Genomic DNA, 13,788 nt, shown 5'->3' with positions numbered 1-13,788 from the left:
CTTAATCCTATTAAAATAAGGATGATTAAATGAAGAGAAGAGAGTTAGCAAAAGGAGCCCTTATAATTTTTGTAAGGTTATTGCGTTCCATTTAATCCAGAAATAATATATAAACAAATTATAACTCAATGTTCATAATATTATTATTATTTTATAATTAATAAATAAATAAAACAACTTTCTCGTAAAATGGTCATCATTATGGTCATAAAAGTTATCTGTGAAGCTTAAGACAGGATGAAAAATACCCCATCATTATCACAACCAGTATCGATCTATCCATATCCGTATGTCCGTTTATCTTTTAAAATCTTTTAATCTTTAGAAACTTTTAGAAAGTATAGCATACTCAACTCTGCCAGGACTTATAAATATAGATTTCTTGGCGTTTTTACTGTAGATCTTGTATATCCATATAATATACTAATTAACACTGTTGCTCGAGTGTCGAACTGAAGAATAGAACGGAAAGTTTATATAATTACTATTTTCAATTTCATTGGTGCATCTTACCAAAGGAACTCTAACTTGTCTTGATATGCGCGATGGCCATTTTATATTTGGGTTTAAATTTAACTTATTTTCATTGTAAGATAAGTAGAAATTCATTTCAGCAATATGTTGAGAGAAAGCGGGTATGCAGAAAAATACTCCAGTCTAGACAGTCCCTATTAAAATTATGTTTATTTTAAGTACATTAATTGCCCATCGTTTTATTTTCATCAAGGCGAATGCTAGCTGGTAATTTTAATAATCTTCTTTTAAATTACTGTCAATGTGCGACGCATCATCAGAGCAACCATCCGTCCAACTGGGGATCATCAGCACCATCATGTATTTGCACGAAGTCTTTTAAGACCAATTTATGTGCTATATATATATGTATATAAAGTGCCCTGGGCCGCCCGCATGCGCTGTCAGCGCTGTTGGTCTAATAGAACTACTTAATCCTGCAGCCGTAGAAAGCCATGAGAGTGAGAGTGAAAACGTTCGTGCCATTTGCCTAAATGAAAATGTCAAATCATTTGTCAAACTTTTAATTAGCTGCGTGATGCTGTACGTGAGCGTAAGCGCTAGCCCCTCAACTTTCTCGAAACCATGGGGAGCAGAACCTCCAAGGGGCTTCGTGGGCGCCACTAATAGGTAAGGGTCAGGCAACTCCGGCGGTCGTCTGAAGGTCTGTTTCGAATGCCAAATGTACGATCCATCTTGAACTCGTCAATCGTCCGCCCGGCTGAGATGGTGGCTCTGCGTAACGAAATAGCGCGTATAGTGGAATGCGTGTCGAAATCACATCAAAAATTTCAAAATCAAATTGCGCGCATGCGTGAAAAGCCGCAGGAGGCGTTTGCTACACACATCGCCAGTTAATTGTGAGACTTTGCTATTAAGTTAAACAAAAGGCGCAGCGCCATGACAAAATCAAGAAAAAAAAAAAACAAAATCAACAAAGCCACATATATACAGTCAAGCATATTATTTCTATTTTGTGAGGCTACTTGGCTTTTTAACCATGCCTGAACCAATAGACATAAATCATGGGCCAGTTTGCTGTTCACTGTGCGCCAGTTGCGGCAACGTTCAAATGATGCTCAGAAACATGTAGAACATGACGTGAGACATGGGCCAAATCATATATGTTCATTTCTGGCACATTGGCATCCACATCCACATCCACATTCACATCAGCATCTCCATCTTAATCAGAGAGTCGTCGTCAGGCCGCGCACTTCAGCCTCGCAGCTGAGTTACGATGAAATTGAAAAAAATTTTAATGCGCCTTGATTTATTGTCATCCCTTTTGGCTGTAAAGTGTGGCTGCGGTTTTGGTTAACTGTTGCTTACAAGTGTTGTGAATCGGCAGAAAATAATTGTGAAGGATTTTTCAAATGAAAATCGTCCAGTTTTCAGAAAACAATGCAACACGCAAAACGTTCTGCCTGTCATCGTGAAATGCTCAACGTGCGATCATCTCATACGAATTGTAAATTTTGACATATTCATTTTGACTAGAGGACCAAAACGACAGCATTGAAAGGTGTTACATGTCATGCACGGTCCCGTGCGAGCTGTCATGACATGCATTTATGGAAGAGTTACAGATGATGATGATCATCATCATCGATGGATCGGTATCGAGATCGACCTGCGTCATTGGCCTTTTGGGGCTAATTTGCTATGCCCAGGCGGCTGCTATCAAAATATTGTTAAACATTTGTCTGACTCGTCTCCCGGCGCTGTTTGGCTTAAGCAAATATCAATATAAATAATTTAAGAGCGGAAATATTTAGTTTATTGCAAGTGATCCTGCCCTCGACGGTGCCACCGCCAGCGATCAGGTGCAGCGGCATCAGGAATGGCGAATCGGACAGCTGGCAGTGGCTGCAGTTGGAAATTATAAAACAATTCAGCTGAAATGCGCTTTGGCGGGTGCATTTAATTATAATAATTTTAGAATTTTTCTCTGCGCTGTTTTGCATTTAATTATCATGAAAATTTCTGTCCACTGGACAAACTTTGTCCATCTCATGGTCATCTGAACGGACCCGATCCCGGCCCCAGAGATCTTAAACGAGGCTACACCTTTTATAATGTCGCTGCTTGTTACCAAGACTCTCCACGGGGCGCATTTCGCGTTCAACTGCACCTAAGACTCAGACCGCGACCAAGGCTGAGACTCTTAAGTTCGGGGTCCGCCCGTTTGGCTGGTAAGCCAAATTGCTTGGCTTATAATTTCATGCATTTTACATGTATTTCTTAAGATTGAATTTGTATTAAGTAAAAGCACTGGACAACAAATTTTAGACGGCACACACAATAACAAAAACGGGCTATATTGGCCCGCTCGATGAGCTTCACCTACTTTGGTTTTATATTCAAAATTAAGAAAACGTATTTGCAAACAAGGGTTTTGTATAGTCAGACCACCAAATCAGTTGATTAATGATAGAAGTCCTCTTTTGTACTAAACTGAAGAAAATGCCTTTGTTTGGAAGCCGCTTGGGTAAATTCAATTAAAAACTCGATTTAATATAATCGATTTGGATATCGGTTTGAACTAACTCAAAAACCAGGCCTTTAACCACAGTCTCTTATATGATTGTAATTAAAGAATTTATATTTTCATATGCAAATAGCGGCTTAATTTACGCTCTGAATTCAAAGCTTGGGGATTAGGTATATTTATGCTGTGGAGATGGAACTCTTTCTGTTGAACCAACCCGTTATTGAAGAAAAATATGGTTTGTTTCTGTTTTCAGTTTAAGAACCCCAAAAAAACATCGGGCATCTTCTTTGACTTAAAGTTCGGCTTAAAATTAGCAACATACTGAAAAAATTACCAACATCAAAAATTATAAAAAATTGTAGGGATAAATATAAGACAGCTTCTGAGATTAATTGTTTTAAAGTAAGCACAAGTACTCCGTTTTAAGTTGCACCAGTTGGACTAAGATCTCAGAGTAAGCTACTCTTTTGACCTTGGCAAGCATGCAATAGCATTAACTTGTTATAAAAAAATAATAGAGTTTTCCTTATCAGGGAGAAAAAAATCGATTCAGCGTGCAGTGCAGTGTTTAATGGCTGACATTTGATCATATCAGCGCCAACACAGCAAATTCTTGGGAAAACTGATTTGTAACTTGGCATACAAAACATATGCGCAATCATATCGCATACTGCATCCACTGCTAAAGCAGTAACAGAAGCAGCAGCAAACGCAATCGGCAACATCCTCCGCCCCCGCTCCCACTAACCCGCTTGCCACGCCTCTAAGCATTGGGCCGTCGCAATAAACTTAATACGAAAACTTTTCAATTTAACAAACGCCAAGAACGCACGCTGAGCGACGCAGTGGTAAGTAAAACCAAGTGGCCATGTTAGCCATGTTTGCCATGTTAGCTGTGGGCCAGTAGCCGGCCACAGCAGATGAGCTACTGGTGGTCAGACGCTGACCAGGCAACCGAATGCCGAATGTCGAATACCGCATATCGCATACTGAATGCTGAATGCCAAATGCCCGCCCGGCTGATAAATCACAAATGCATTGGAGCGCGTATCAATGCGAGGCGAAGTTGAGTTAAGCCGAGAGGCGAGTACCCTGGTTAGGCCTCCCAGCATTGGAGGCTACTGTTTTTGTGCGCTGAGCTTTGGCTAGTAATTATTTTAGCGCTCTTGCGCGAAATTTGAAATTCATTTCATAACTCAATGTAATGGCCCCGGCGACCGCAAATGCGCAACTCCAGTGACTGATGGGCCAATAAACTAAACGATTTTATGTAGTTGACTCTCGACGCGCGACAAGCCAAAGTAATGAAAAATAATTAGAAATGTGTTTAAATGCCGTTCAGTGAAAGATCTCGAATGGGCGCTTAGCAAAACCAGCAGTCAGTCCCCCATGTCCGGGGTCTTAAAGTTTTCAAAACGGCATTAGCTGCTAATTGCCTGTTAGATGCTATGCCTAATGGCAAACTTGTATGGGAAATAGGTTCGCAAATTAACCGCAAGTAGACTGCGCATATCCTATCGCATATAAATGTGAATGCAAATCAGAAGCTAACAGAGCAATCACATGCTTGAATAATAATTAAAAAAAAGAAACAAGGAACTTAATTTATTTTTAAATAAAAATCAGACGAAAAGTAAGATCGGATTTAATCAAAAATTATGTTAATATACTTAATAGTGAAGTATGCATTAAGAGAGGATTTACTTTAAAAATGCCTTATACATGGGTTTTTGCCACAGCAGAGTCTTGTCCTACATTCCATTCCGTTAGCTACATAGTAAAGACAATATCCAAAATATTTATAGCTAAGCGCAGCAAATCGACAACAAAACAGTATTCGCCGACACACAGCAATTAGAGTTAATGCCAAAAATTATTTGATCGAAGCGGTATAAAAGAGATCTCATAATAATGGAATTTGGTATTTGTATATATGGTACGAAATACATCGAACAAAATCAATTACAATTCGATTTCTCCTCTGATAACAACAAGCAAGAGGCCAAAGTTGGTAATTGAATATGCACTGAAAAGCGAGAAGTACGAGTCTGAGTACTCCCATCTACTTTTGTGCGTGCCATGTGCCCAGATTGTCGATACAGAATCTGCATATTCATGCTGTAGACAAGATCACAATGGCTCTAAAAGCACCGCCACTGACACGTCTGTCTGTCTGTCGCCATGGCCGTCGCCATTGCCGCTCGTACTGCTGGAACAGGCCAGAGTGTTCCCCAGCACTCGAGCTTCGGCTGACAAAAGTTACATCAAACCAACTAATTGAGTGGCGAGCACAATGCGCCCTAGAGCTCGCAGTTCTCTGGGATCAATGCCGCCAGGCCGCCTTTAATGTGCGCATATGACGCTTTTATGGACAGCCGGCACACACTCAGAGCTCTATGGCCAAAGTATCTTTGGCTCAAATCAATCTTATCAGGCACTAGGCAGAAACGAAATTTAACAACAGCTACAACATGCAAACGTTTTCGATTTTGGGTGTGCGTGTGTGAGTGTTTGTGTGTTTGGTTCTAAACAATTCAACCGCATATACATTGCTGGCTGTCACCTAAGCTATTAACCTGATTTTCAACATTTTCAATCAAGTCAAAAATGAAAAAGACAAAACACGCACACAAAAAGGAGAATGAATGCTCACAAAGCCGTCACAAAGAACCGCAGCGACGTGGAGCTTCATACCACCATATCTACATACAACTACAAAGACACATAATCCGGTATTGTATCTTACGGATCGTCGTTCGTTTGCCTGACTGGCTGGCTGGATATGCTGGCTTAGACCGAACATACAGACATACAGGCTGGCGGACAGACATCACATGCGCACAGGCTGGCATTATTATAAAGTCAAATTTTGTTTCGTTTAAATACGATCTTTACGCTGAAGGCGTGTGTCCCTTTTTCCCAAAAACCTTTAACCAAAGCGAAAAAAAGGCAATCTCCAATCCATTGCCGCGCCAAGTGCCAGATAGAAAAAAGGAAAAAAAAAAGAAAACAAAAAAAATTGAAAAATCCCGAAAACAAAAAGGCAGTTTTTGATTGAAATCAATTTAAATTGTTTTCTAGAAAAGCCGATAGGACAGACAAAGGGCTAAACGGCTATACGGCAAGTGTATCCATCAGATACATTTGCGTGTCCGCATGTGTGGGTCTACAGCAGGCACAGCTACAGATACAGATCAACCCGTTCGCATCAAACAAATATAGTCGTGCATGTGTCCAAGCTGTTGGCAGCTATTTAGATGGATTAACATAAATCCAAGTGCCTGAAAATCAATGTGAGAACATAAGTTGACATTCAATTTGAGCTGTGTAGGAGTTGTCCCTATGTAAAGGGCTTACCTCCAAAGCGTAGCATTTGGTTCCTGTAAATATTTACTTTTATGGTATGTTGATTCTATGGATAAACCTGAAGGTTTCATATCTAATAACAAGAACAAACGGCGCAATAGAGGATAATACTCTTGTGCAAATCTAAGGAGCAAGCAAAAGGCGTCAATTTCGATATACTTATATTCAGCAGACGAGTCGATATAGCCTTGTCTATCTTTCTCTTTGCCCATTTCACATCTTTACCATTAATTCCTACAGCGCAGTTGAATTTTTTTCAAATCATTAAATAAATATTTATCTATATCGAAATCCTGTTTTTGAACACATCATGCAACTTTAAGGAGTTATGTTGACTTCGTATAGTAAAACACAAATCCAGAATATTACAGTTTTTTGACTACCTCCAAAGTTGAACGAAAAAAACATAATTACTTACTTTACTTGCTTTTACTTCTTTTCTACACATATTAATGCAATATCCGCGAATATTCATGTTAATATTGTAATAGGATAAGAGCATCATTGGTAACCCTAGCCAGGGTATTATAGTGTCACTATCTATGTTAATTATAACAGTACGATAAGTAAATATCGATAAAGAAAAGCGGCTGCAGAGAAGAAGTGGAAGGCAGTCTCTCTACAGTACTAGCAGTACGAAGACGTGTTGTTAAAAATAAAAAGGCAACCCGAACATAAGTTAAATCAACGAAGAAAATCATACTATTACAATATCAGAAGTGGGATTGACTCAAAAAAAAAAAAAAAAAACACAACAAAATGGAAAATATAAATATAAATGACGTGTCAATAGCGACATTGAAAAGTTGGTTGGCATTACTAAATTTGCCAACAGAGGGTACCAAAACTGAGCTGATGGCGAGATTAAATAAGGTACCAGTGGATATCCGAGACGATGCTGCAAAGGAACTTGAAGTTCAACGTAACAAGGAACAGACAATTGAGGCTCAAAATGAGTTGCAAAACATAATGCAACAACAGCGTGACGAAATAGCAAATGGCGCCGAGATGCTGAAATTGATGCGTCTCGAAATTGAAGCGTCTCGAAAATTCCTAGAAGAATTTCAAGTAACGGTGAACCGCAACTCGCACATCGGCGGGAGCGACGGGGGAGAGCAAGAAAGTGAAGTCGGCGATTTATTGCAGCTAGAGGATGGTCACACTGAAGAAAGACCACGGTCGACGGATGGCAACGCTGGTGCAGCTGATTACACTGGAACGGATGGCAACGCTGGTGCAGCTGATCACGCTGGTGCAGCGGGCAACGCTGGGGCAGCTGGAAGGATCGACGAAAGTGGCAACGCTGTCGGAGGCAACTTAAATAATTGCATCCAAACTGGAGCGATGATGTTAGCCAGGGAAATTTTATTAGAATTTACTGGAGAAAGTGAGGTGCGTAAATGGGTAATGCAATTCTTCAATGTGGCCAAGATCTACAGACTAAATGATATGCAACAGCACTTGCTTTGTATAAGCAAATTGAAAGGCGGTGCTTTGAAGTGGTTGCATGCAGACCCTATGCGCATCATTGCTCCGATTGACGAGATGCTAAATCAATTGGTTTTGGCCTTCGGGGGAGGATTTTCGAAGTCGGAACTACGACAGAAGTTCGAGGATCGGGTTTGGAAACCAGATGAGGTGTTCGCCACATATTTTAGCGAAAAAAGCATATTGGCACAGGACATCAACATTGATGTAGAGGAGTTAATGGAGGGTATTATTCGAGGCATACCTTGCGAAAACTTGCGCACTCAAGCTAGTATGCATTGCTTTACCAATCCGGCTCAAATTTTACGTGCGTTTGCAGCTATAAAGTTGCCAATTAAACGGGTACGAAACCATGTAGTGAAACAAACTGCACAGGAAGCACAGGCGGACAAACAACAACGTTGCTACAATTGCAATGTTAAGGGCCATTGGGCCAAAGATTGTTTAAAGCCCAAACGGGAGGCAGGATCTTGCTATGCGTGCGGCTCAAAGGATCATTTAATAGCAGGATGTCCAAATAAAAAGTATGATATGGAAAACAAATATGTAAGATACTTAAGAATTCATTTTAGTAACTCATTTAACAAATCAATAATTGCAGAATGCCTTATAGACTCTGGCAGCCCTATTTCATTTTTAAAGGAAAAGTTTGTGCCATTAAAAGTAAAGCGTATGCCAGATGCAAATTCGTATGTAGGTTTAAATGAAAGTAAATTGAAAAATTTTGGAAAAATTTTATGTTTTATGAAGAAAAAGTTAATAAATGTTTATTTTAATGTTATAATTGTGGCAAATGAGTCTATGAGGTATGACGCTGTGCTTGGTAGAGATTTTATGGATTCTTTTGGTTTAAATATTGATTTAAGAACATTAAAAATTGTGAACGGGCATAAAGTTGATCACCAGAATAATGGTAAAAATGATATCATAGCTACAAGCTACAAAGAAAAACAAAAAAAAGTGGACGATGAAGATATCAAACACGAGCAAAATGAAACTATATTGTTAAATGATAAAATCGTTAATAAGGAAATAGTCAGTAATGAAACTGGTAGTGATGAATTAGTTAGTGAGAAAATTGTTAGTCCGGAAACGCTTGGTGATAAAGTTGGTAGTGATGAGATAGTTAGAAATAAAATAATTAGTGGTGAAATAGTTAGAAATGAAGTGATTGGGATCGAAACTGTTAGTGATGAGATAGTTAGTTATGGAGAGCTTAAGCTCGAACCTGATAGTGAAGAAGTTGTTAGTGATGAAATTATCTATAATCAAACCGGGATTGAAAAAGTGATTATAGAAGATATGGGAAACAGTGCAGTTAAAATTAATAATCATGTTAATGAAGCGCCAGTGAATAGCGAAATCATGGGAGTGTTAGAAGAGAATTTTGAGAAGGATATCTTAACAATAAGTTGGGAAGATTCTAACAAAAGAGAAAATATATATATTTTAAGTGAAGATATTGATTACAGCACAAAGTGTGAATTTGAAAATTTATTTGAAAATACTTATGTAAAAGCGAAAAGGCCAAATCAGCCAAAACTGGAGACATGAGGTTATGTATTGATTTTAGAAGACTGAACAAAATTATATGTAGAGACAACTACCCGCTACCATTGATCGACGATTTATTAGACAGACTATGCGGAAAAACAGTATTTTCAAAGTTGGATCTAAAAAACGGGTATTTTCATGTTTTTGTTAATGAGCAATCTATTAAATACACTTCATTTGTTACCCCTTTAGGACAATATGAATTTCTTAGGATGCCCATGGGTTTAAAAACTGCGCCACATGTATTTCAAAGATTTGTTAATAACATATTTTGTGATATGATAAAAGATAATAAGGTAATTGTTTACATGGATGATATTATGATAGCAAGTACAAACATAAAGGAACACATGGAGACCTTAAAGGAAGTGTTTATAAGACTGGTGCAAAACAAATTAGAGTTGAAATTAGATAAGTGTGAATTTTTTAAAAGCAGCGTTAAATATTTAGGATTTGTGGTGGATAGTAAAGGCGTTAGGGCTGATGAAAAAGGGTTAGAAGCGGTTAAATCCTTTCCAATACCAAACAAAATTCAGGGAGTACAAAGTTTCCTAGGGTTATGCTCCTACTTCAGGAGGTTCATTTTAAACTTTTCTATATTAGCTAAACCCTTATATGATTTATTGAAAAAAGATAAGAAATTCAAGTTTGGAGAAGAGGAGTTTAAGTGTTTTAATATGTTAAAAGATAAATTGTTAGAGGCGCCAGTACTATCAATATATAATTACAAAGAAGAAATAGAACTACATTGTGATGCCAGCGCAGTGGGATTTGGGGCTGTTTTATTTCAAAAAAAAGAAGATAGGAAATTACACCCGATTTTTTATTTTTCTAAAAGAACAACCGAAGTAGAGTCTAAATATCATAGTTTTGAGTTAGAAACGCTAGCCATCATTTACGCATTACGCAGATTTCGTATATATCTGCAGGGAAAACGATTTAAAATAATGACAGATTGCAACTCTTTAACTTTAACGCTTAACAAAATAGATTTAAATCCGAGAATTGCTAGATGGGCGTTAGAACTACAAAATTACGATTTTGAGTTAGTGCATAGATCGGGCAAGCAAATGCAACATGTGGATGCGTTAAGCAGATGTTATGAGGACATTTTAGTTATTGAATCCAATAGTTTTGAGGACAATTTAGTTATTTGCCAAAGCAAAGATGACAAACTGGTAGATATTAGAAAGATGTTAGAAAAAGAAGAGCACAAGCTATTCGAAATGAGAAATGGGGTCATTTACAGAAAAACAAATGATGGCAGATTAGTTTTTTATGTACCAAAGGATATGGAAGAACATGTACTTTACAAATATCATGATGAGTTGGGACATGCTGGGAGAGATAAGATGATCGATGCCATTGGAAAGAGTTACTGGTTCCCATATATTAAGGAAAAAGCAATAAAGCATATAGGGAATTGTTTAAAATGCATTGCCTTCGCCCCCAAGACGGGTAAGAGTGAAGGACTATTACATAGCATACCGAAAGGAAACAAACCGTGGGAGATGATCCATATAGACCATTATGGACCAATTAATGCAGGAAGGGCTAATAAATATATATTGGCGGTGGTTGACGGATTTTCAAAATTTGTTAGACTATATACAGCAAAGACAACAAGTACGAAAGAAGCGATTAAGGCATTAAAAGATTATTTCAGAGCGTATAGTAGACCTAAGTTCATTGTATCGGACAGAGGGAGTTGTTTTACTGCAAAAGAGTTTGATGAATTTTTAAAAAATGAGGGAGTAACGCATATTAAAATAGCAACGGGTTGTCCGCAAGCAAATGGTCAGGTGGAAAGGTTGAATAGAGACTTGGGTCCGATGATGGCAAAAATGGCGGAGCCAGAAAATGGTTTACATTGGGATGTTATTATAGAAAATGTTGAATATGCAATAAACAACACACAACACAAAAGCATAAAGAAATTTCCAAGCGAAATGTTATTCGGATTACAACAGAAAGGAAAAGTTGTTGATGAATTAAAAGAAAAATTAGAAGAGTTTACACAGGTGAACACGTGTGATAAAAGAAATTTAGAAAATATAAGAAAGAGTGGAGAAATATATCAAAAAGAAGCTCAAATCAGAAATGAAGAGCGGATTAATAAAAAGAAGAAAGTATCAGTAGAATATAAAATAGGTGACTATGTCATGGTAAAAAATTTTGATAGCACACCAGGAGTTTCAAAAAAGTTAATACCAAGATATAAAGGGCCTTATAGTATAGAAAAGATTTTAAAAAATGATAGATACTTGTTAAAGGATGTAGAAGGCTTTCAATTATCTCGCAACCCGTACGTTGGTATCTGGAATAGCCAAAACTTTAAGCATTGGATGCGAAAATAGGCAATAAGCATTAGTTATAAAGATAGATACACATATAAAAGACAGAGATCGGGAGCTCTCTTTGTCAGGATGGCCGAGTTGTAATAGGATAAGAGCATCATTGGTAACCCTAGCCAGGGTATTATAGTGTCACTATCTATGTTAATTATAACAGTACGATAAGTAAATATCGATAAAGAAAAGCGGCTGCAGAGAAGAAGTGGAAGGCAGTCTCTCTACAGTACTAGCAGTACGAAGACGTGTTGTTAAAAATAAAAAGGCAACCCGAACATAAGTTAAATCAACGAAGAAAATCATACTATTACAATATATAATTAATAAATATTTACATACTTATGTTATGTTATATATATTCGATAAATACAATATATATATCTTCTTCCGGAAGTGGAAAAAGCTAGAATGTTTTAATTAGTTTTGAATCAATTAATCTTAAATAGCAAATGATTCACACTTAAATCAAATTATCAGATCGCACTTTTATTATTTGAAAAAAATGCTGAAGGGTTTAGTTATCAGCTTCAAATTAAATTAAATTTCTTTTAATGCTTTAATCTCCCATAAAAGATGACCAGCAGTTATAACACTAACAATAGGTATGAGTTTTGACCATATCAGATGCGTTCATGGCTGGCCCTTGATGGCCATATTTCAAACGATTTGTATCTCTTTTGAGAAGTGCTGCCATTAGAATGCCAATCTGAAAGCTTTCAGTGGAAGCAGTCTATAAAAGGCGCATAAATGTCATCATGACTCAAATGGGACGGGAAGGCCACACACAAACAAATAACACACCCTTGGTAGGGCATCAACTTTCCGGCTGCGTATGGCGGAAATTCAACTTAAATAGCAATTAAAACTATAACTTTTAAGTGGTGGGGCTTCCGAGGTATCTCAACGAACGGAAACAAGGCGTAATGGGGCTTGTAAGACAAGAGAAGTAAAGCAAATGACAGAAAACACTGGCTAAATGAACTTTAACCTGCAGCCGTTCTACAGGTGCAGGGATCGGGATTGGGATCGGAGCGAGTCGACCCAAGCCATAAACTGACAACATTTTGGACAAGTGTCAAGGCGTGTGATTTATGCGCACGCTTACCAAGAACTCGAGCAGCTCCGACGCATGCGCAGCGACATGCAGGTCAGCGGGCAGCGGGCACCGGGTAATGGACATTGGACAGTGGACATCCGACATGGTAAAAATGTTAATCGCTTTAATCTCTCAAGTGCGCCGAAAACATGCGACGATATCCGAGTCCAAGACACGGCAACGTTTCCGTCACATTCCCAGCTCTGACATTGCGCAATTCTTGTTCTGCTTTTTTGCTGGACATGTGTGCATCAATTGTGGACAGCGACGACCTCGGGGACAGAAACAACAGGGTCGGGAAAAACAAACAGGGAACAGCAGGTTATCGTCCAGTGGCATTTTGAACATGCCGACGCCTGAACGCCTAAAATTTTGGCCATTTAAAAGATATCGAAATGTATTTAAAACTATGCACGAGGCACATGAACAGCTGCTTATTTTTTGAATTTAAGTATATACCACATATGTTCATATGTAAGCATGTATTTATCATATTACGCTCTCAACACGCAGCTAACGCTTGCGTTTGGGGGGGAACCCATAACTTATCTCTGTGGCTATGCTTAAAATATTAATGATTTAAGAATCGATTGAGTTGGGGATTTGGGAATCAGAGTGATTGCAGCAACACTTAAAATCAAAGCACAGACAGAGTAGGGAATTATTTATTAAAATTCTGAGCACCTAAAAAAAAACAAGTGACGCGACCCTGTTGAAAACTCAACCCAAGTGGCAAGAGTTATGGATGGACTGGCATGCTCCTCGTCCACCCAAGCAGCAACAGATTGGGCAGCGTTGCGTGTGTGATTTCACTAACTGATTTAGATGCAAATCAAATCAAGAGCGAGGCCCGGAAAAATGCCTGAAAAATTGGTTGGCGATGGCCACCGAACGAACTATGAATGTTGCATTCAATCGCTTATGGA

At 38.3% G+C, this 13,788-nt stretch overlaps 1 protein-coding gene across 3 annotated transcripts; it reads left to right on the top strand.

The window, feature by feature from the left end:
- Nucleotides 1–6,858: 6,858 nt before the first annotated feature.
- LOC138910929 (uncharacterized) lies at nucleotides 6,859–12,100 on the top strand. 3 transcript variants are annotated; one of them, XM_070207133.1, is made up of 3 exons: nucleotides 6,859–7,765; nucleotides 7,832–8,385; nucleotides 8,463–12,100. In XM_070207133.1, exons 1-3 carry the CDS (start codon nucleotides 7,133–7,135, stop codon nucleotides 8,566–8,568), a joined length of 1,293 nt encoding a protein of 430 aa, XP_070063234.1. In that variant the 5' UTR covers nucleotides 6,859–7,132; the 3' UTR covers nucleotides 8,569–12,100. The 3 variants fall into 3 exon arrangements, with proteins under 3 accessions (XP_070063234.1, XP_070063233.1, XP_070063235.1); XM_070207132.1 differs by having other exon boundaries at nucleotides 6,859–8,385; XM_070207134.1 differs by having other exon boundaries at nucleotides 6,859–8,407.
- The last annotated feature ends 1,688 nt before the right edge of the window (nucleotides 12,101–13,788 follow it).

This window comes from Drosophila virilis, chromosome 2 (genome assembly GCF_030788295.1).
Source record: "Drosophila virilis strain 15010-1051.87 chromosome 2, Dvir_AGI_RSII-ME, whole genome shotgun sequence".
Taxonomy (NCBI): domain Eukaryota; kingdom Metazoa; phylum Arthropoda; class Insecta; order Diptera; family Drosophilidae; genus Drosophila; species Drosophila virilis.
Note: the sequence above shows the minus strand (reverse complement) of the source record. Positions and strands in the feature narration are given on the sequence as shown.